Below are 23,116 nucleotides of genomic sequence, written 5' to 3'. Positions count from 1 at the left end.
AAATGTTGACATCTGCCTCCCCTTTCACAATATGAATTGCTTGAAAACTCCCTTCCTACCTGTGTATCTGCATGCTGTATTTCCACATTATGCCGTCCTGATGTAAGTGTCAATATTGATCAATCTTATTTCACAATGATCTATTCATATGATGTGAGCAACATGACATGATCAAGTGGTTTATGTGAATGTTATATTGTTAACTTAACAGCAGCTTCCAATGCGTTTCCCGCACAACAATCAATACTCTATTGAGAACCGTATAATAAATGAATAGTTAGCATCAGTGGACAGATGTGGAGCACTGTGCAGCCTAAAGTTCACACCTGCAGATGTCTTTCCGTTCTTCTGATCAATTGGGGTACCAAAAGAATTTTAAAATGGACACTATCTGATCCGTTCTATGATGGACATGAGCTGCGCCCGGAGGGACCCTATTGAGTAGAATGGTGTCTGTTGCATGTGGGTTTTTTTTTAAGTTAAACCATAGCATGAAAAAGTAGGCTCGCAGGCCTTTTTGGTCCGGAGATTTCCGACAGACCTAGCTGGAACTTTGAACCTAATTTAAGAAATGAAAACCCATATGTTGTCTGTTTGCATGCCAAATGCCAACTCACCGTACAATTTAAGTTTCCATTTTATACAAAGAGCTATAGAAATCATATTTTTATTTATTTATATATATTTTTTTAGTTATTTTATCTGGATGGTTCTAATGAATCCCAACTTCATTTATGTTTATGACAGAGTAAGAATATGGGGAATGGGGAATATTCTCATGCTTCGGGGGCCACACGGTGGCTCAGTGGTTAGCACTGCAGCCTTGCAGCGCTGGAGTCCTGGTGTTCAAATCCCGCCAAGGGCAAAAAACCATCTGCAAGGAGTTTGTATGTTCTCCCCGTGTTTGCATGGTTTTCCATCCCATATTCCAAAAAGACATACTGATAGGGAAAAAAAATGTACATTGTGAGCTCTATGTGTAGCTCACAATCTACATAAAAAAATATATATATATTCTCCATATATACCAAAATAAAGTCTTCTTCATAGTAAAGCCAGTGTTAGAATGCATTTGGGAACTTTTCAGACCCATTCACTTTTTTTTTAACATTTTGTTGAGACCTTGTACAAAAAAACAAAAAAATATCAAGTTGTTCCCCATCAATCTGCACTCAATACCCCATAATGAGAATGTGAAAACAGAACTATAAAACTTTGGCAAACCTATAAGGCCAGGTTCACACGGGGGTTTTTGGGCCGGATTTTGACATGGAATTCGAGTCAGAATCCGGCTCAAACAACTGCCTCCCATTAAAATCAATGAGAGACGTTCATTTCCCTTTTCCACAAGCAGTTTTTTCCCGCTCGCGGAAAAGAAACAACCTGTCCTTTCTTCAGGCGGATTCCAGGGCTGATTCAGCCCCGGACATCCACCTTGCGGCAGCACCCTCCCGACTAGGCCCATTTATTTGGGCCTAATCCGGAGCGGAATGCCGCAACTGGATGCCACTGCACTGCACCAGCATCCAGTTGTGGCTTAGACATTTTTTGGACCAGAATCTGAAGCGGCCTCCGCATCATATTATGGTCCAAAAAAACTCACATGTGAACTTACCCTTAAGAAGGAAAAACCAAGATGGGCATAAGTATTCAGATGCTTTGCTATGAGAATCTAAGCTGTGGGGCCTTCCATTTTTCTTCATTGTAGTACATCTATAGTAAATAAATTATTGTACCCAGATGAGAAAAACTTACCAAAGCTTTGTATATAGTAAATGTTTCTTTTTCATGCTGCATTGCTGATCTGAATTCTACTTTGCTTGTATATGCAAGAGCAATTAAGTGATGGCTGGAATAAAGGAAGAAGAGGAAATTATTACGAAGGCCTCTGCTTCAGTTACACAGAACAAGTGCATGTTCATGTCCAGTAATAGAAAATTTGCAGTTTTCCTCTGCAGACTTTCTTCTCTTACTCTACCTATACAGAAAACACTGGCATTTTTGTAGGTATATTTGACAGGTATATTTGACACGTGTTTGACACGTGTTTTTGAAAACGCAGTTTTTCCGCTGCAGATTTTTTTCTGCAATTTGTGGATGGGGTTAGCTTGAATCCTATCCACTTTGCAGGTGCTGTGAAATGCAGAATTTTTTGCTGCTGCGTTTCCACTGTGGCCAAAATGCTGCCTTTTCACAATGTGGGGCCACGGAGATTTTTGGACAGGAAATTGGTCAGGAAACTGACTCAAATTCCTCCTCCTAAAACGCCTCCCCATAGGACTATATGGTGAGGCGTTTTTTGGAGGAGGAATTTGAGTCAGTTTCCTAACCAAATTCCTGACCAAAAAACTCCGTGTGAACTTTAGGGTAAAGTCCCATTCAGCTATATGTGACCAGAAGACCACACCCACAGAATTTTGAAATAGATTGTCATAGACGCCATGTGATTTTTCTTGTATTTTCACAGTTTTACTCACCAGTATGGTCAGTGTCAATCTTGCTTGTGGCTTGTTTGTTTTTTTATACAAGTGTTGAAAAAAAAAAGTGTGTGATGGAGGCCTTATTGTCCTATTTAGGTGAGGCTGTCCACTGTAAACCTTTATCTTATAAGCTCAGTTAGGCCCTATAAAAATTGTGTGCTATATTTAAACTTATATAAGTTTATATATATAAACTTTATATAAAACTCCTGGTTTTGACTAAAAGGACGTAGCAAATTCTGCAACAAAAAAAATAGCTGCTTTTGCACAATGTGGGGCCTCAGATTGTATATGCATCAGGGTGGGTCTAATTTGTAAGTACTTTGCTTTACCTTACACATTATCAGATACTGTATCACATTGAAAGGAATAGGGAAAAAAGCAGCCCATTCATTTCACTGGGGTGCGCACATATGCCGGCTCCCATAGAAATGAATGGGATCTGCTTTGTACGCGCTCATTCTGAATGTGTTTTACGCTCAGAAAGAGCTTAGCGTATACTCAGTGTGAATGCATCCTAAAATGTGTCTGGTCCTGGACCACAAATTGGCCCAGTACTGAAGTGGTTAAGGAGTCAAATTAAAAAAATAATAGCACAACTTTTTTTTTTCTCTGCATTGAGTCTAGTATTGCAGGTTAGCCCCTATTCCTTTTAACCACTTACACAATACTTCAAGACTTCAGTATTTTACAAATAAATTTATGTAAAATGTAAAAAAAAATATATGTACATACACATATATTTTACGCATACACACTGAACACTCAAAGAAATATCCAAAAGCAAGCAAAAAAGTAAAATGTTTTGCTAAAGCCCTATGGTAACATCCAGCTGTAGTATGACCTTCACAAGGTCACTGATCTGGGCAGCTGTTCTGTGCCAACACAAGCAGTACAAAGCCTTTTGCTATCAAGGCTATTAGTGTTGCGTCAGCTGTTGCTCCATAACCTTTGCAAAACCCAATATTCCCACATGAGGCCGTGTGCTTTCATCACCACTGTCTGAATTCTTATATATGGCTGCAACGCCCTGAATTCCAAGAGATAATATTACAAAAGCATACTACTCCTCCAGACAGGAGGAGTTGTATACTGTATAGCTGTATATATGTCACACAGGCTTCCTGATGAGTTACAGCAAACGTTTGTCAAACATATATGTATATTATAATACCTTAAAGCAACATCGAGGGATTTCTGTCCAAAATATTTTTCATTGACTTGCAAAGCTTTCTCAAGGAAACGTAGGGACAAGTCACATTCAAGCACAGCTTGTAGAACCACGCCGATATTACTCTGCCAGGGAGACAAAACAATGAAGAAGTCTGAGTTAAGACAGTATTGTAAGAAGCTTCCTTAAATTTATAATGCCAGATCTCTGGTGACTCCTGAATCATGATGTTTGTTGGACTTGGAAACCACAATGCAATGATCAATCTCTCACCCCAAGGGCTCCAATAGAACCTGACAGACCCCTTTGACTTATAATCGGCTCCATCAGATCCTATAATGGTGCTTTATTGTGTTAGTGCAGCATGCAGTATTTTTTTCTGTGAAATATAACAGTATCTGCAATGGAGAAGTCTTTTGAGCCTTGGATGCAGAAACACAGCATACATAAAGAAATAACACAGACAGAAACCATTGCTCCTATCTAAGTTCATAATTTCTATATTACTAGGAAGACACTTTATCAAGAAAATTACTGTCACAGTCCTATGCTATTATCAAGGTCTGCCAGAAGAATACATTACATGAAAACCTTACAATCTGGAAGCTTTTAGGTGGAGAAGTAGGCTATGAATAGTACACACCAATAATGGGAATGGATGTTATGAAGCAGAAGCTTATTATGTGACAGCACATTCATGTTGATAATTCTCAGCTTTCAGGCATTGTAATAAGTGTGCCTTATATGAAGAATCACATCTAATATACCCAGTATACTCACATCCAGTGTAGCCATGGTAGGATGATCTTCACCTGCTATCACCAGCATTAAGTATCGGGCACGGTACAGCAATTTCAAAGCTACTGGTAATTGTCCACTGGCAAAGCAGAAATGTGAGAGGAGAACCTGTAGGAAAAAAGCACAACAACTAAGTGTACCGCATGCACAACGGTGGCATGTGATGATTTTATAGGCTTATACTCAAAAGGCAGAAGATGAGTTGGACATTAAAGGTATAAAAGTGAACTTACATAGTCCTGAACTGCAGTGCTGCTGTCATATCCCAATGTCCTCTCTGCCATTATTACTGCTTTTTGTTGGTTATCCAGAGCCTGTTAATAGAATGACATTTATTCAGTGTATATCTTCATCATTTCTACCATGCTACATTCTTATATCATAGATGAAATATATCAAACTGCTTTATACAGGTTGATTAATATTGAAGGTTAAGGGTATGTTCACATCTGCATCAGAGGCTTGGTGCAGAGTCTGTCTAAAATCGCAAAGAGGCTTGTCCAACTTTTTCGTCAAGCGATCTTACGGAGAAAACAAATGATACCTGACAGGCCCCATTATAGTGAATGGGGTCCCTGGTGTCCATCATAGAATAGAGCAATCTTTATTGTTTATCCATTCTTTTCCTACAGCAGAATGGAGTAAACAATGCAGTTGTTATCTCAACCTTCGCAAGAGCAATATAGACCTTATACCCTATATACAATGCATGCTCTGTAATATGTAGGAGCATTAACGTTCTATTCCTTTTAATGGCACGGTCAGCCTTAGTGGTAAGAATTAGAACTTGGGTCGTTTTTGGACGTTCATGGTGTGTTTCTGGATCATGACAAAAGCAGAGGGTAGTATCAGTAAAAGCTCTCACCTCTGCTACATCTCCCAAAATGAACTTCACCCTAGCAAGCAATCGTAGGCATGTGGCAATGTCTGGATGTATGGCACCATATACACTATTGAACTGGACCAACGCTTCATTCAACAAAACAACTCCTTCTTTAAGGGCTCCTGCAAAACATGATAGGTAATGTTACTGAAGTTTAATTCTGTATATACATTTAGGAAAGGTAATAAGAAGTTTTGTTCAGTGGGGATTCGGGTGTGCAGTTACCACCAATTACTGAAACAAAGAGGTTTCTATGAGCTTGTCTTCATCTAACCCTGCCTCTCCAAGGAGAAGGAGAAGAGAATCAAGTGAGTTTATCTGCTCTTTGTTTTTGTGATTGTGTGTCTCAACACCTGAAAACACACCAATAACATTAAATTGCGCTTTATATCTGAAAAAGCTTATCTCCCAATACCAGCCCAAATTATTTCTAACTGTTGGGTCTTCCAAGTTAGGTCTTCCAGGAACATTAGGGCTATTTTGGTCACTGTTAAGACAAAGTAATTTTTACTCCTACATTCTGTGCTGATCATTGACTTAATCCAGTAAGTATATCGCTACAAAGGCTATAAATGCTGCTCAGAGGAACATGTGTGAATATTTACCATACTTAGTAGTCACCCAGTGCTATTGAGTCAAGACAACAAATATTGCATTTCCGCAAAATGAAAGATTTTTATGCAGACCTCAACAATTAAAGATTTTGATAATGGAACACTTGGGGGATAGGGAAGACCCATGTCAAGTAACAAATGGTATTAACTATAGGAAGAACAGAATTGATATTGTGGTTTAGAAATTAACCACTTGTGCAATACATAACCTATTGAGGACAAATAGGTAAAACAAGTCTTTCATCCAATAATGACATTAACAATGGGCTTCTATCCTGAGGACATAGGTAATGACTCTGTATTTATTCAGTCAGAAAAGACTATGTGATTGGATGGCTTGCATTTCCAAGGCTTCAATGGTAACTTACATTTCACAAAATGTTTCTCATTGCTCTGGACTATAGTTAGAAACTAGAAGAAAGCAGCTAATAGTTTTTCTTTACACTATTTGTGATGCTCAAGCTCTAGTCTGGAAACCATCTTTAGCATACTGTTGAATAATCTGACATATTGGGAGTTTTTGTTGAAAACAGTACTAAGAGACCATAATGGATATATACTGTACACCGCTGTCAATAAGCAGGGTCCGATTTGTCCCATTTACAGGAGCCCTTCAAATATGACTATAAAGACCTATATAAAGTTTGACAACAATTTCTGATGCTCATAAAACCCCAGAATTTAGAAAGTCTTTACCTTGCTGTATGCTGATCTGTGCTTTAGCGAATAGCTCATGTGCCTCCTTTGCCTTAATGCTGACGTGTTTGACTACTGGAAACATATTCAGGATGTCTTCCTCTGTTAAAGCTGGCTTGTGACGACTTTCAAAGTTGTATTCCCTGAGCAGAACCTAAAGAAACAAAAGCATGTTTGTAATGTAGAATTTCCTTGACTTATCAAAGCCTCTCCAATGATTCTTGAATACATATATACGACCACCCCCTGTAACATCTAGATCCTAAATTACAGTTGCAGTTATTGGTGTATAACAGTCACTGACAAGAACAAATCTCACCAAGAATTAGTTGAAAATTGAATAAAACGTTTTGTCCAGTCACTGGGTGCATGACCACCGGGTCCTCCAGGAGAATGGGGGACGAAGGACCCCTTGTGCCTGGAGTGGCATTGCATTGGTGTGGCCGGCACTCCATGCACTTCTATGGGGCCGCTGGGGCTGTGACACCAAATTTCCTATAGCTAAACATCTGGAAATGGTCAGGCAGAGATAGGGGATGGAACACAAAGAAACGGAGCTACTGGTGCTTGTCAGAGGATCAAATGATCCTCGCTACTGGGGCAACACGGTGGCTCGGTGGTTAGCACTTCAGCGCTGGAGTCCTGCCAGGAACAACATCTGCAAGGAGTTTGTATGTTCTCCCTGTGTTTGCATGGATTTTCTCCCATACTCCAAAGACATACTGATAGGAAAAATGTACATTGTGAGCCCTATATGAGGCTCACAATCTACATCAGAAAATTAAAAAAAAATCCTCTCTACTGGTGGTAGAGCCTGTTTGCCGTGTATACTCAGATTATCTCTAGGGAGAACTCATTGGAAATACTAAAGAATATAAATAGCATAAAGAAGGAATGATTTTCTTTACTCAATAACAATCACGGCTTGCAAAGTACTTGCCTTGTATGAATAGCTTACATTACACATGTGTGCTATAGGCAGCTTGAGCCCTGCAGATATATACACGTTGAGATATATACATTCCATATACATGTTGAGACATTTACCTGAACTCCAGTCTTTATACAGAACTCCCGGAGGAGCGTCACTTTCTGTAGGGTAAACCTTTCAACCAACTGCTCTACAGAATCGCTGAAATACAGTAAATAGATCATCAGACTTATTTAGGTCAGTGATAGAGTTTATCAGCAGTGTATCAATGAAAGACACTTCGGCCAAAAAGCCCCAAGTGCTGCATAAAGATACCTGGTCCTCTCAGCTGTATTGTATTTCAATGGGGCTATAACGCACTGCCAGACTTATCACCTTGGATAATAAAATAATCAGACAGCAAAAATTAATTCTGTCCGAGATTGTTTCCTCCAAAGGCCAGTTTTTAGGTATCTGCCGTCCAGATTCTGTACAGATCAGATTCCTACAATAATGTAATGTGTCTATGGTTTGCTTAAAGGCATTGACTATTTTTTTTATAAAAGACAACTGGTTAAAAAAACTTAACAGGAATAGTTTACAGGGAAACTAAATTTATAATCCATTAAGCAGATGTGCAAGTAAATGCAATCTGTTGTTATCTGTTATCAGCCATTTCAAGCTTGGGAGAATATAAGAATATCTTCAATAAAATTGCTGACACAAAGTGTCCCATGATCACTTTTTTATCAGACATATCTCCTAAACTGTAGGTGCCCAGACACATGATGTAAATGTTAGTCTACCTTGGGATTGGCTGCCCATCTAATGCATATAGGGCTTACCAGACAGCAGATGTAGAGAGAAATAAGTGTTGGAGTTGTTGCCAGAATTCAGTGTCTGTTTATAGGGGTAGAGACAGCTGATGGTTGAACAAGTGTGCGGCCAACAGGTATTTTTAGTGTATGGAGAAATTTAGGTTAAGCGCCCCTTATGTATTCAGTGCTTGGGAACAATCAGGATCCTACCATGAAAGTGTAAAGTCGAAGCTCTCTTTTGCGTTCTGCTGGATTTGCTTCCAGAGATCAGTCGGTGTCATAATGGCCCAGGCTGTGCTGTCTCCGTTTTCAAGCGAACGCATCTTCTTCTTGTTCTTGCGTTTGCGTGAGAGCAGCTCATCGGGAGGCAGATGTGCCACAGGGTTTGGGTAAGAACTCACGAAGCAGTTCAGAAAGTGGCTGACGGCAGCTGACAAAGCCGACATCTCTATTCCCTGATATAAACATATGGATGAGACGTTATACATTTCACTACCACATATACAAATCTCTATACCCCTAAATGATATGATTCATCAGATTATATTTCCAGTTCAACTGCATCTACAGACAAGTTCATTTTCATCTGCAGTATTGGTAGTGTAACTGCTTCTTATAAGTCCTCTGTCAGTGTGCTGCACCCAGTGCCAGTTATCCTACCCCAAAATGGGACAAACCAAGGCAAGAGCATGATGGGGCAGATTTACTATTGAAAATGCATCAGAATTGTGGAGAATTTTCCCAAACAGTGTTGTACAAGACTTCCTGTACCTTGTTGACAAGTGGGCGGGGCTTAATATGTGACACTGTGCACCAAACATTAAGCCACCTCAATGGTGTAAACCTTATATAATGCAGTATAACAATGTGCCAGATTTATTATCAAACATCAGTCATTTTAAAACTGTCTAGTCTAGGGTTTCACTGCCTAAAATTTATGGTATTAGTAAATTTGCTCCATCGTCCTGTTATTGCGGGGCTACCCATAGTAAGGCTGGCTTCACACAGGGGTTTTTGGCCAGGATTTTGACGCGGAATCCACGTCAGAATCCAGCTACAAAAAAACGCCTCTCTGAATTCAATAAGTTCATTAATCCGCAAGCGATGCCCTTTCTTTAGGCATATTCCATGGCTGATTCAGCTGCGGATGTCCACGGCGTCACACTCCCTCCCGACTAGGCCCATTCATTTGGGCCTAATCCAGAGCAGAATGCCACGACTGGTTGCCAGTGCACTGTATGCACTGCTCCGGCATCCAGTCATGGCTAGCCGTTTTTTGGACTGGATTCTGAGGTGGCCTCCGCCTCAGAATCCGGTCCAAAATACCCCTGTGTGAACCCAGTTTAAGAGGTTCTATATAACTCCAACCTTAAAGAATAATACATTTGATTAAACTACATTCAATAACAAAGTGACAATTACATTAAGGCAATAATTATCTTAAAATAATAGAGGATTACACCAACTTTAACTACCTAATAGAAGTCCTTTTAAAATATGACATCTGAACCCTAATCTCAGGGACTATTGTCAAAGGGGTAAGTTATTGTTTGTTTCATGTGTCTGTAAGGTGGATGTTAGTAGTGACCTGTGTCTTTGCAGTCTTGTGCTTGGTGTAATGAGGTTTTAATGCTGATATTGATGACTCATGGTTACACTTTGTATTTTGCATGCCACTGTCACATTGCCATGTCATTGTGCCATTTCTGGTTCTGGTACTTTCTGGATGGGAGGTAGTGCAATGATTCTATAACACATAAAACTCCATTTTGACTTTTGGTTATGCATAGGTTGGTGGCTTTTCATGCTTCCCAAGGTACAGCCTAGGTACGCTTAAACCTGGTGCGTTATAGTTATGTTGGATCAGGAAAGTCTCCTTATAATCTGCGCCTTTCCAGAGTTTGGTCCAGAACTCTGGTGCCATCAGTGTAGAGTGATTGCAGGGTATCTGCGCTTCTTCATAAAGCCAGTGGAGGAAGCAGCAGCTGAGGCTTAGAGCAGCAGGGTACATAGGAGCTGTTAGGTGTCTGCGACTTCAATGCTGTCTGAAGAAGCTGTTACCTGTGTCCTGTGAAACCAATGTTAAGCTGCTGTGTAACTGCTGTAAAGTGCTCTGAAGTCCTGCTGTAACCAACAACTACCTCTAAGTGAAACTGTGACTTGTAATTTTAGTGTGTGTGTTGTCTGCTAAATTTTCTGAAATACCGGGGCAACACGGTGGCTCAGTGGTTAGCAATGCAGCCTTGCAGTGCTGGAGTCCTGGAGTGGGGCTCACAATCTACATTTAAAAAAAAAATCTTCTGAAATACTGTTGTAACTGAGCTCACTGTCCTATTCATCCCCTTGGGTAGTCCTGCGTTACAGGCGATGCAGTGTCAGCTCCTTGTTCAGTTAAGTCTTGCCCGTTTGACCCACTTTATGTCTTTATGACATGTAGAAGTTTTTGGTATAAAAGTGTCATAAGAAACTGTAGCAAACAGTAGGTAAGAATTAATCTTCATTATTAACTATTAAAGATTGAGACTGGTTTGACTCTCTTACCTGTAGGTAGCTGCGTAGGATTATTTTGGCTGAACGTGTGACTATTTCAGTAATTATGATTCTCTGTTGGAAAAATAATCAGAAAGATTACCATAATGCAACAAATAAACAGTACTCCAAAAAGAAAGAAAAAGAAAAATATTATCAGTTATTCAAAGAATGAAGAAGGATAGGCAAAGTAGCATAAGTCATAATTATTCTTACACTTTAACAGAGAAAGAATTGCTATTTCAAGACTAACAGGAAAGGTGACGGATCCTATTTAAAGCTACATGTGCTTCAGAGACAAAGAAAGTTGTGTTTTTTCTATTTTTATACTGAAGTTATACTTACATAAAGATGGTCCAGGGAAGGGCGGCCTTGCATCTTGTCAATCATCTCAGCAACTGTCCCCAAATATCTTATATTGATTCCATGTGAGTGAAGAGACTCTTTTAGGGTTTTACCATCCAGAGGAACAATGATATGATTCAGACATGCTTTTATCTGTTAGAGATATTAAAGTCATAGTGAGAAGAAAACTCAAAAATTCAGTGACTGGCTGGATGACAACTAGTATGGCACTGAAAGAGATTTGTTTTTTCATCAGTATTGAGATTGCAGTTTCCATCTGGCTTATAAACCAAGGAGACCCACAGATTACCGTAACCACACTAAGGTTTATTAAACTCCTTAGCACCTGTAACCATCACTATCAAGAACTTGCTGTAGGGATGAGGTAGAGGACCCCGGACAAAAGATTGCACCGGAGCCCACAAGACTTTAGTTACACCACTGCTCCAGTCATACAAAATCAGTCCCATTGAGTCCATCCTAAAATCCTACTGTATTGATCCAGAGGAAAGCAAACACTCCTGTAAGACAGATTCCAATTACCCCATATTAAGGGCAAAATTCCTTCCACACAAAAAATATAACAATCAGAATAAATACTAGATCAAGCTCCCATTATTAGAAAGTTGTGTTACTTTACATTTCTATAGTGATTAAAAGGATTTTCTAGAACTATGATATTGATCACCTCGTTATCAAATCGGTGAGGGTCCAACACCTGGCACACCCATCGATCCGCTGATTTAAAGAGGACCTTTCATCAGATCGGGCACATGCAGTTCTATATACTGCTGGAAAGCTGACAGTGCGCTGAATTCAGCGCACTGTCGGCTTTCCCGATCTGTGCCCGGTGTAAAGCGCTACCGGTCCCATTACCGTAGCGCTTTAGTGTCAGAAGGGCGTTTCTGAAACTTAGCCAGGGACGCCCTTCTGCCTAGCAGCGCCTATCGCGCCGTACTGTGTGAGCGGGGAGGAACGCCCCCTCCCTCTGCTCACACAGCTCGTCCATAGACGAGTATTATCAGGAGGGGAGGGGGCGTTCCTCCCCAGTCTTAGAGCACAGCGCGAAAGGCACTGCTGGGCAGAAGGGCGTCCCTGGCTAAGTTTCAGAAACTTCTGACTGTAAAGCGCTACTTTACCGGGACCGATAGCGCTTTACACCGGGCACAGATCGGGAAATAAAAAAAAAATAAAAAAAAAAATAAAAAATCCAGCACGCCCAAAAATTTGAAAAATAAAAAATAACTTACTTCAAATCATTAAAAACGAACAAAGCTCCATAGAGCATGGATCCAGGATAAAATCAACCGCCTACGCGTTTCGAGACCGATATCATGGTGTACCATGATTAAGAGACCATGATATCGGTCTCGAAATGCATAGGCGGTTGATTTTATCCTGGATCCATGCTCTATGGAGCTTTGTTCGTTTTTAATGATTTGAAGTAAAAGTTATTTTTTATTTTTCAAATTTTTGGGCGTGCTGGATTTTTTTTATAATTTTTTTATTACTTGATTACCACCTGACGGTCAGAGGTTCCGTGCAGCCCGCAACACATTGGATACCATCTGGTTAACAACTCAGGTAGAGCGATTTCTTTTTTGAACTTTACAGATCGGGAAAGCCGATTTCAGCGCATTCAGCGCACTGTCAGCTTTTCAGCAGTATATAAAACTGCATGTGCCCGATCTGATGAAAGGTCCTCTTTAAGGGGTGTTTGTACTGTAATGCAGTAGGTCTCTTCACTGTTAATCAAGTACAGCACCGTACATACTATAGTGGCTGTGCTTGGTATTACAGATCTTATCTATCCTTTTAAATAGGACTGAACTGCAACATGTGACCAATGGACATTATGTCGGTGGTCTGAGAAGAGGAAGAGGAGCTCACTTAAGTGCTAGAAACTGTTCAAACAGCTGATCAGCAAGGGTCCTAGGGGTCCATAGGTTTCAGACATCCCCTTTAAACTTTATTAATGGAAAAATATTTTTTTCCTAATGCACATTAAAGGGTCCATATTACAGCTCCAATACCTAGACCTTCCACTGGAGCACACTTCTATTACCATACGATTTAGTTCTGGAGCTGGGAGTGATCTGGGTATTGCAGCTAGTAATCTTTATAACTGTCACAATATCTATATGGCTATATATTTTCCAAATAGGTAACAGGCACCAGGTTACGGTATGGCAAACTATCTTATGTGTGGGTTTCATGTTGATCCACCCAGCAAATCCAATAATAGTCTAAAACACTCTTCTTGCAAGTGGATATTCTGGTTGACACTTGCCTTTCCCAGAAACAGAAATGCAACCAAACAGCTTTCTTAACAACTTTGACGGAAAAGGATAACATTATAGATATGGGTACTTTTTTCTGTTTTAGGGGAAAAGCCCTTGAATTGTGTACATGACACTTTTACTGGATGGTAGCTATAGTTGAATACAAACATTAATGGATTTGCGGGTTTGTACATTTTCACTTACAAAGTTGGGGATCTGCACAGTGAGGATAAAGGCCGCTGCTTCGCTCAGCAATCGCTTTTGTATTTGAAGGGCCTGGTTTTGGGATTCTGGAAACCTAACAACTAAGCACAAAGAAAATAAGTTTAATTTTAACTAAGAGTTTCACATCTGCCCTCAGCATTCATTGTAAACTTTAATAGGTCATGAAACGCTTACCTGGTGAATATACATCTGGATTAAACCGTACATCAAACATATATTCTGTGACAGAGCCAGTATCCCTACACGCTTCTCTTACAATATCTGCACCCTTTAAGTCATCTAAAGGAAAAGAGAGTTGGATAGTCATTCATCATAAACCAGTAATATATTAAGCCCTAGCCCATTACAATCCCATCTTTTGCGCTCTTATTTTTAATGATAATGGTATTGATGTCCTATCCTTAGGATTGATCAGCAGTATCAGATTAGTGTGGGTTCAACACCCTGAACCCCACCGATCAGCAACCATTTTATAGTTTCCTCCTCCACCTTCTAAAGTTCATTATTTTTATGTCAGTAAAGCATTACGAGGGCTTAGTCTTTGCATAGTGCGTGGTATTTTTATTTGGCACCATTTTGGTTTACATATAATAATTTGATTAGCTTTTTATGCCGATCACTCTGTATTTAAAATAATATGGCCACTGCAATAACTAATTCTATCAGTTAAAACCCCATTTTGGGAATATAAACAATTATTTTAACATCTATAACTTCTTACTTTTGAGAGCTATGTCAGGGCTCCTTTGCAGTTTTCATTGGTATTGGAACTAATTTCAGATATGTAGAACTTTTTGATCTCTTAATTGCTTTCATGGGGGGGAAGGGGGAGGTGACCAAAACACATTCATTTGTGCATGGCGGTATCTGTTTATTTTATTACAAAGGTTTATTGGATTTTTATAATATCGTCCCATTTCACTGCTCCTGTACGCCTCAAAACTGCTTGAGCAGCATGTCCACTCCGAACTCTCCTCCTATCTCTCGTCCAACCTGCTCTTTGACAGACTACAGTCAGGCTTCAGACCCCCGTCACTCCACTGAAACTGCCCTAACAAAAGTCACCAATGACCTTCTAACCGCCAAAGCCAAGCGCCATTACTCTGTCCTCCTCCTCCTTGACCTCTCATCTGCCTTTGACACAGTTGACCACTCCCTCCTGTTAGAAATTCTCTCATCCCTTGGTTTTTCAGACCTGGCCCTTTCCTGGATCTCCTCATACTTCACTGACCGCACATTCAGCGTCTCCCACTCGCACCCGACCTCCTCACCACACCCTCTCTCTGTAGGTGTCCCCCAAGGCTCCGTCCTAGGACCCCTCCGGTTCTCCATCTACACCCTTGGCCTGGGCCAACTCATAGAATCTCATGTTTTCCAGTACCATTGCTATGCTGATGACACCCAAATATACATCTCTGGACCAGACATTACCTCTCTGCTGGACAGAGTTCCATATTGTTTAACGGATGTAGCCTCCTTTCTCTCCTCCTGAATTCTCAAACTCAATATGGAGAAAACTGAGTTCATCATCTTTGCCCCACCCCGTATGGCCCGTCCATGCGACCCATCTATCAAAGTCAACGGAACCACACTTACCCCTATCCCACAGGCTCGATGCCTTGGAGTAACACTGGACCCCGACCTATCCTTCAAGTCACACGTTCAAACCCTCAACACTTCCTGCTGCCTCCAACTCAAGAACATCCATCGAATCCGCTCCTTCCTCACCCCTGAAACGACTAAGATGCTCGTCCAGGCCCTCATAATCTCCCGCTTAGACTACTGCAATACCCTTCTCCATGGACTCCCAGGAAACACCCTCGCCCCCCCCAGTCCACCTTAAACTGCACTGCTCATTTAATTCACCTCACCCCTGATCTTCATCGGCTGCTCCCCTCTGCCAGTCCCTCCACTGGCTACCTATAGCCCAGCGAATTGAGTTCAAGCTACTAATGTTAACATACAAAGCCATCCACAACCTGGCCCCTCCATAGATCTCCAACCTAATCTCCCGCTACCTGCCCACACGTAACCTCAGATCTTCCAAAGACCTCCTACTTCGCTCTGCTCTCATCCACTCCTCACACAACCGTCTCCAAGATTTCTCTTGTGCATCCCCCATACTCTGGAACTCCTTACCAAGACACATAAGACTGACCCCCACAATCACAGGCTTCAAGAAGGCCCTTAAGACTCACCTATTCAGGAAGACCTACAACCCCCAATAACACTATCACCTCACCCCCATCTGTACAGTCTCCCCCTCTCCTTCTGTCTCTACCCCCTTACCTCATAGATTGTAAGCCCTTGAGCCCTCTACCCCACTGTGCCATTTGGTCACTGTTAATTTTATATCTGCCTGTATATTTTCTGTACTGTATGTAACCCTCTAATATAAAGCACCATGGAATTAATGGTGCTATATAAATAAACAATAATAATAATGATGAATACAATTATTTAAAATAACAAAATACATCTGCAAAGTGCATATAAAAACAACCAAGAAAACAAATAAAACACTATTTACAGTCCTCAGTCTAGTCTTTCTGGGGTTTTTTTTTTTTTACAGTAGGTCACAGTATTGGGTAAATAACATTATATTTAGATAAATCAGACTTCTACACGTCTGTACATAATATGTTCCTTACAACTAAGGAAGTTTCATTCCGAAACACGTAAGCTAGCTAGTCACCCATGTGGCTCACTGCATAATTCCATCAATGCATAATGCTTGCTGAAGAATTTTTGTGAATTTTAAATTGTATTTTCATTAAAAGTTAAATTTTATGGAAGAAGAAGTCTTTGCTGGACTTTTTACATTTTGAATTTCTTGGACATATGTCTTCGGGCCGTGAAGATTTTCTGTGCATTGGCTGTCTTCAGGAGCGTGAGTTGGAAACATCTTTAGTTAATATCTGCAAGTTGAACCTGAATCTCCCTTCCCCCATCCCTCTTACATAGTACATAATATGTTTTGTTGTTTCTTTACATTATTTTTGAAAAAGAAAAGATTTTTTCTTCAACATTTTTTAAAATACATTTTTAGAAACTTTTTTTTCCCTGTCCCACAAGGGATCTTACACCTGTTGTTAAAATGTGTTAAATGTCTTGCTGTGTATTAAATAGTGCTGTCTCTGTGTATTAAGGAAAGCGTATTACATAGTTGTGCATTGTAGCTAGAAAGCCAGGTGGCCTCTTGACTATCATGGCAACCCTTCAGAATCCTGCAATTCCACTGTGCTGGGGAAGGGATATTTATCACAATATCTGAGGAGTTAACCTGTTTTGACATTTTTAGTAATAAGAGAATGGCCATGTATTGCAGCACATTCAACTTAAAGGGGTATTCCCACCTCACATACTCAGCAGTCTTCACTCTTGTAAAATCTTCTTTCTTCCTGGTTTCTTGCATCATTTGGTGGGCGGGGTTTCACAGGCAACCTGCCGTTTAGCCCCGCCCCCAAATTCACGTGTAGCTCCGCCCACCCACATTGAACTATGAAGTACAGGCAGCAGCAACTCCATTCTGTGTTACATACAGAGACTGCCTGTCTCTGCCATAATGAACACAATTGAATTAGCTAGCCTGATAACTGGGAGAACAGAAGAAATGAAAGCAGCTCCTCTATCTGAGTGCAGGACCTAGGTCACGTGGTGTAGACACAGGAATAGCTAGATACACAGGCTGGCTCCCTGCACTTAGCCCCTCCTCCCTCCCCCCTGAGAGCAGCAGACACATCACTTGACTCAGGAGCAGCTAGGTCAGGGCTGTGGCCACAAATAATTGAATAAAGTAAGATAGTGCACAAACAAAGCAGTTTTGCTGAAGCAATGTATTTAGGAAAAGTCTTACATCCACATTAACAAGCATTATAGATAGGATCCTTGTGATGGTACAACCCCTTTAAAAACAACAGACACCTGATGGACCATATTATAGTCAATAGGGTCTGTAGGGCTCTGTATGTGTCTGCTATTTTGTACCAATTCGCTTCCTCTTGTCATCTTTCTCTCCCTCACCCTTCCCTCTCCATCAACCCAGAGATGAGTCATGTGACCTGCAGTCCTTCTCGAGATGGATACAGCAGTGATTTTCATGGTGAAACTCAGTTTAGCAGAGGGAGTGGGAGCAGGAGGAGCCCGGTGACATGTCGCCCTCAGATTGGTATGTGGTTCCCAGAGGATCACGCAGTAGGTGGGGCTTTGCCTTTATAGTCTCAGTTGTTTGCCAGTTCAGCATGCCGCCATTATCAGAGCATACATGCTGTCAGTGTGTCTCTGTATCTAAGAATCTGTTATATCTGACCCCTGATGACAATATCAGCATTAGAAATGTATAGAGGTCTTTCTAGTAAGGACTTATTTGAGCACGTTCACAAGATAAGAGATGTCTGAGGGTTTAGTAATCCGGGGCTTGTCATCATCTCTAGGAGGGGTCACTCCAGTAATACCATGCATGCTGTTGCTATCATAACACTACATTGCTATGATTTGGCTATTACAAGGGACAGATCTGTGTTGCAACATCATACAGCTCAATCTCTTTGATGCTAATAAAATTTTTAACATTATTATTAGGATTATTTTTTGATAACACATTTTTGTTGAGCGCTCGTTATATAATTTGTATATGATTTACTTTTATCGGCTAACAATAAGAGTTATACTTTAGACCACTTTATAACATACTGAGTGAAATCTAGTTTAATAAAAGGGTCTATTCATCAAAATTACAGTGTATTTTTTGGAGCGGGGAAGCAGCCTGATAGAAAGAGACATTTCTCTCTGATAACACATATTACAAGGTTTTATATTATCGTCATTATTGCAAAATGTGTTGAAACATCAGTGCCTATTGTGTAAAATATGAGCAAAATTCACTTTAACAGTACTCAGTTCTTTAGGTTTACCTCTTTGAGACACATCTCCACTGTTATCAGGCTGAAGTAACTCTCCGTTTTGTGACTTGTTCATTACAACCTTCATAAACTGGGCATACCTAGGAAATAAAATTACACATGTATTATTAATGTCATATTAAGCAGTCACTTACTGCATGCATTTCACAGAGACATTTCTATATCATTAGAATCATAGTCATAGGTTTTCTTTAACACAAGGCAAACATTTAGTTCAATGCCCTAGCTTTGTATCTACATATACTAAACAAGGTATAGTGCGAGCATCCATCCCCAGCCCAGCACACAAGTCACATGGCTGTCCATCTTATCACTTCCCCTAGCATTCGGCCTGGTTCACATCTGCGTACGGTATTCAAGCAGCACTTTTCTCTCTGCGTGAAAACATACGGACCCCAATACAATCTATGGGGTCTGTGTGGTTTAATTGCTCACTGCTTTTTAATGCATTCGATATTCCGTTCCGGGGGGTCCCCAAGCGGACTTCCCGGACGGAATACCGAAAGCAGATGTGAACCAGGCCTCACATAAAGCAGCAATAATCTAATGAGAAGCAATTGTGGACCTGAAATGATACCCACCAGACCATTTCATGTAAATATATCACTTATATTTGATACATTGCCATAAAATGTTACAATATTATAATTGTAATTGTACCATTTTCAAGGCTGTTATTTTGCTTAGGCTCTAAAGACATACTGATAGGGAATGTAGATTGTGAGCCCTGTATGGGACAGCGACTGAAAATGTCTGCGGAATATGATGGCGCTATATAAGTAAGAGAACTAAATAAATAAATAGGCATAACAGGCCTAAGTCTTATTCTATCCAAAATATGTATGTAAATAGAGACAGACCTGTCAGTCAAGACCAGCTGGGAGAAGCCAGGAGGCAGTAGTGGAGGTACCACCCAGCGGAAACTGTTCCCTGTGTCCAGCTCTTTTCTAAACCAGATGTTCCATGAAACACTTCACCTTTAAAGGTTTCTCTTTAACTATCCTCGGTTCCTACTTCTAACATATTGCCCTTGTTTGCTCCTACATCTCAGCTGACTGGGTAACTTACTTGTATTGAAAAAAGCTTTCCATGAGTTCTGGCCTCAAACTGCACAGTCGGTGGCGATAAGGTTTAGGAAATCCAAAGTTTCGACAGTCATTTAGTAGGTTTTCCTCCTTCAGTGGCAAGAAATTTACATCAGGAGGGAAAGTTCTCAGGAGATCCAAAATGTAGTGGCGTCCGTCATTACCCACGATTCCTTTGCACTCCACAGAAGAGCACAGAAGTACCTCTTCATTCTTCTCATTAAGCACAGTATGCCTCATTATTCGGAGTGGTTTACAGGCTTTCTGGAGTAAAGCTAGATATTTGACATTTGATGATACGGTTTTACCAAAGTCAATAGAACCATAAACAACACTTTGATCTTCCTTACGGTCCAATATTCCAGGTATGATGGACTGAGCAGTTACTCTGTATCCTCTATAATCCAGAACCACAGTGCCTAAGACATAAAGTTCTTCAATGTCCAAATCACTGTAGGCCTGTACTCCTTTCAAGTCATGGGTCGCCGCCACGTGAGCAGCATGATCTCCACCCAAGTCCTTGTAGTGGTCTCTTACATCAAAGCCAAAGCTGAAAAAGATGTTGTTCCAAATAAACATTTGCATTTTGGTTTCCTCTCCAGGGTTGATAGCCATAACATTTCCATCAATTACAGCCATGGCTCCTCGGGTACAAGCTCCAACAAAATCAGAGTTGATCTAGAAGGAATAACAGAAAAGACTATTATAAAGACAGTTATAAATGCACCTTTATGTCCCAATATGACATTTCCAAGAACTCCAGGATTTTGATCTCAATCAAATCTTCTACATGGGCTGTGTCTGGAATTGCAGCTTATTCCCACATGCATGGAGATGAGCAACAATATCATACATAGTCCATAGTCATAAATCTAGACAAACAGTGCAATACTCTTCATTATAAAGCATTGACTCAAAGGGACTGTGTCAACATCATCCAAAGTGGATGTATATTTAGCTGACAATCCACTGCAATGTCCAAAATCAGAGAACTGTTATGCTGTCCCTACTGAACCTTCAGATGCTGCAGTCAAGAGTGACTGTGCCATCTTTGGAGGGGGCTTCCTCTGTAATCCTAATGGGTGTACATGGCAGACTGGGGCCTAAAGAAGGTATGCTACATGTGTATGCTATAGCAACTGTAAAATGTGGATCTATGCCCATACTACGCTCTCCTTATATAGGGCAGCATAGTCTGATGACAGATCTGCTTTAAGACTCTGTGGACACCATATTTTTTTTTATTATTCTACACTGTATGTTGCTTTGCATGTTCATTGCCATGTAGAGGACATGGCTTTATTCCCAATGGAGGTGGTGAGGAGTTACCACAGAGCTTTAGAAAGATCTGCTACTAAATAGGTCTTCTGTATATGTGAAAATTACACCATAAACCTGTGCTATAACATTGGATGCAACAAGATAACTTCAACATATATTATCATTATTCTGTGATATTACCTTAAAGTTTGCTCTTCGTCGCACAAGTTGATCTGCCGGGAGTTCCTGAGGAAGTTCTCTAGTTGTCTGCAGTTCCTCATTCCAGTCTCTTGTCTGTCAGATAAAGAATATCATCAATAACAATTATTTTTTTCTCAGATTGCATTAGATATTATGCTGCTAATTGTAAATAATGGTGATAACAAAGGTTATTCAAATGAAAGGTACAAAAGCTTTAAAATTACTAACAATGTTTTAAGGAACTGTTCACACTTAAGTTGTTCTATATTTTCATTTTTTCCAATATTGTTCTCCATCCGGCAGCAGACAAAGGGGAAAAACTGAATGCTGAATGAGTTAAATGATGGACAGCGTGCTGAGCTATTTGTCCCCTTAAATATGACAGAACTTTGGACGAAGGCCCCAAGAGAAAAAAGTGAACATAGTAAGATACAGTTAAAATAGTGATATAGCTGAGAATTGTAAAGTGCCAGCCCTGTAATCCAAGCAATAGATACAAATTTTGCTGTTCTAATATAAAAACATTCTTATTCCCCTGCATATTGTGTCCCCTGCAAGTGTTCTGAATACATAAGTCTATATAAGTCTACTGGAAGATGGCAACAATATTTTGGATCTGACCCATGATAATATGATGTCATCAATATCAGATTATTTGACACCGGCCACCCATGTAATTAGCTGTTCCCAGAAGTTGATACAGAGAATACTGCAGGACTGTTCTCCATGTAGTGGCCAGTTCAGGTCCTGCAAATCAGTTCCCATTTATTTGAATAAGAGCCTAGTGACTCCACTACACACAGAACAGAGCTGTCTGCTTCCTGTTCTGTTCTCTGTGTATCAGATGCGGAGAATAGTTAATCGATGGAGTTGTCAGATGTCAGGACCCCACAGATCTGACATTAGTAACCTCTGTTTCGGAAAGATCATCAATATTAGTTATCACAAATGTATGGACATGCTTGTACCTGGCCAGGAATGTGTTCCTCATATCCCAGGCGTGAATTGTATGCATCCTCTGCTCGCACACAGTCTATGATATGGTTACTACTTGGGGCAATCCAGCTGTACATTTGATAAGGAGTTGCAATTCTCTCCAAAGGATGACGGTGAACCCTAGATGGTGGAGAACGATAACAGATTTAATTGCTGCCCTTTAGTGAGTTTGGTGTTGGTATTATTTTATACAAGTCATGTCTTTGTTGCTACATTTTACCTCTTCTTTTGTAGATTGGAAAAGTTCTTCTTAAAAGCTGGGCTGACCTGGTTTAGTAGTTCCACAATACTGTGGCTCAAGTGACTCGGTGAAGCTGGTTTTGGATTAAATACCTCTGCTGTTGATCTTAAAAAAATGGATACATGTAAGACAGACTCCAAAGACAACCCAAGCACTCTTGTCCACTACAAGCAATGAATCCCCAATGTTGGCATGTGTGGTACAATGGGTAACAAAGTCATATCTCCACTGGAGTTTCAATAACATTGTGAGATCTCTATTTATCCCACTATTTTAGCCAAATCATATATTCTTTATAGTGAATTCAAAGAAAGAGCTTTATAGAGTTTTCCTGTAAAATGTTCAATACATCCACCTCAAAATGACTTTTAAGGAGGTTCCAAGAGCCTCAGACACAAAGTATTACAGACCACTAAAATCATTCCTCGCAGTACTTACTGGTTTATGTAGAAACCCCTGTTGGAAGAAGTGATATTAATGTGGTGGTCTTCCATGGTTACTACAGTTAAGTACAGGAGATCTCCATGCATCTTCCGATTGCCTGGAGGAGGATTCCAGCCGCTCATAATCAATGACTTCAGACATTGTGGAGGCTGCAGAAAAGATATTAACACGAGAATATAAGGTCAGCAAATGTCTATTAGACTAAGGCCCAACTTA

The 23,116-nt window shown here is 40.4% G+C and overlaps 1 protein-coding gene across 2 annotated transcripts in view; it reads right to left on the bottom strand.

The window, feature by feature from the left end:
* LOC142205649 (clustered mitochondria protein homolog) overlaps window positions 1–23,116 on the bottom strand; it is a 35,257-nt gene that overhangs the window by 4,873 nt on the left and 7,268 nt on the right. Inside the window, exons 6-23 of one of the 2 annotated variants that reach the window (XM_075276545.1) lie at window positions 22,895–23,049; window positions 22,436–22,561; window positions 22,188–22,335; window positions 21,220–21,312; window positions 19,742–20,436; window positions 18,665–18,753; window positions 13,926–14,030; window positions 13,731–13,831; window positions 11,245–11,397; window positions 10,912–10,974; window positions 8,581–8,825; window positions 7,690–7,774; window positions 6,643–6,796; window positions 5,315–5,454; window positions 4,683–4,763; window positions 4,432–4,557; window positions 3,655–3,776; window positions 1,756–1,849 (exon numbers count right to left, since the gene is read on the bottom strand). In XM_075276545.1, the coding sequence (XP_075132646.1) occupies window positions 1,756–1,849; window positions 3,655–3,776; window positions 4,432–4,557; window positions 4,683–4,763; window positions 5,315–5,454; window positions 6,643–6,796; window positions 7,690–7,774; window positions 8,581–8,825; window positions 10,912–10,974; window positions 11,245–11,397; window positions 13,731–13,831; window positions 13,926–14,030; window positions 18,665–18,753; window positions 19,742–20,436; window positions 21,220–21,312; window positions 22,188–22,335; window positions 22,436–22,561; window positions 22,895–23,049 (2,775 nt within the window). The remainder of the gene's footprint in view (window positions 1–1,755; window positions 1,850–3,654; window positions 3,777–4,431; window positions 4,558–4,682; window positions 4,764–5,314; window positions 5,455–6,642; window positions 6,797–7,689; window positions 7,775–8,580; window positions 8,826–10,911; window positions 10,975–11,244; window positions 11,398–13,730; window positions 13,832–13,925; window positions 14,031–18,664; window positions 18,754–19,741; window positions 20,437–21,219; window positions 21,313–22,187; window positions 22,336–22,435; window positions 22,562–22,894; window positions 23,050–23,116) is intronic. The other variant, XR_012716640.1, reaches the window with a different exon arrangement.

Source organism: Leptodactylus fuscus, chromosome 1 (genome assembly GCF_031893055.1).
Source record: "Leptodactylus fuscus isolate aLepFus1 chromosome 1, aLepFus1.hap2, whole genome shotgun sequence".
NCBI classification, from domain to species: Eukaryota; Metazoa; Chordata; class Amphibia; order Anura; family Leptodactylidae; genus Leptodactylus; species Leptodactylus fuscus.
The sequence above is the reverse complement of the archived record's forward strand: the minus strand, read 5'-3'. Positions and strand labels throughout refer to the sequence as shown.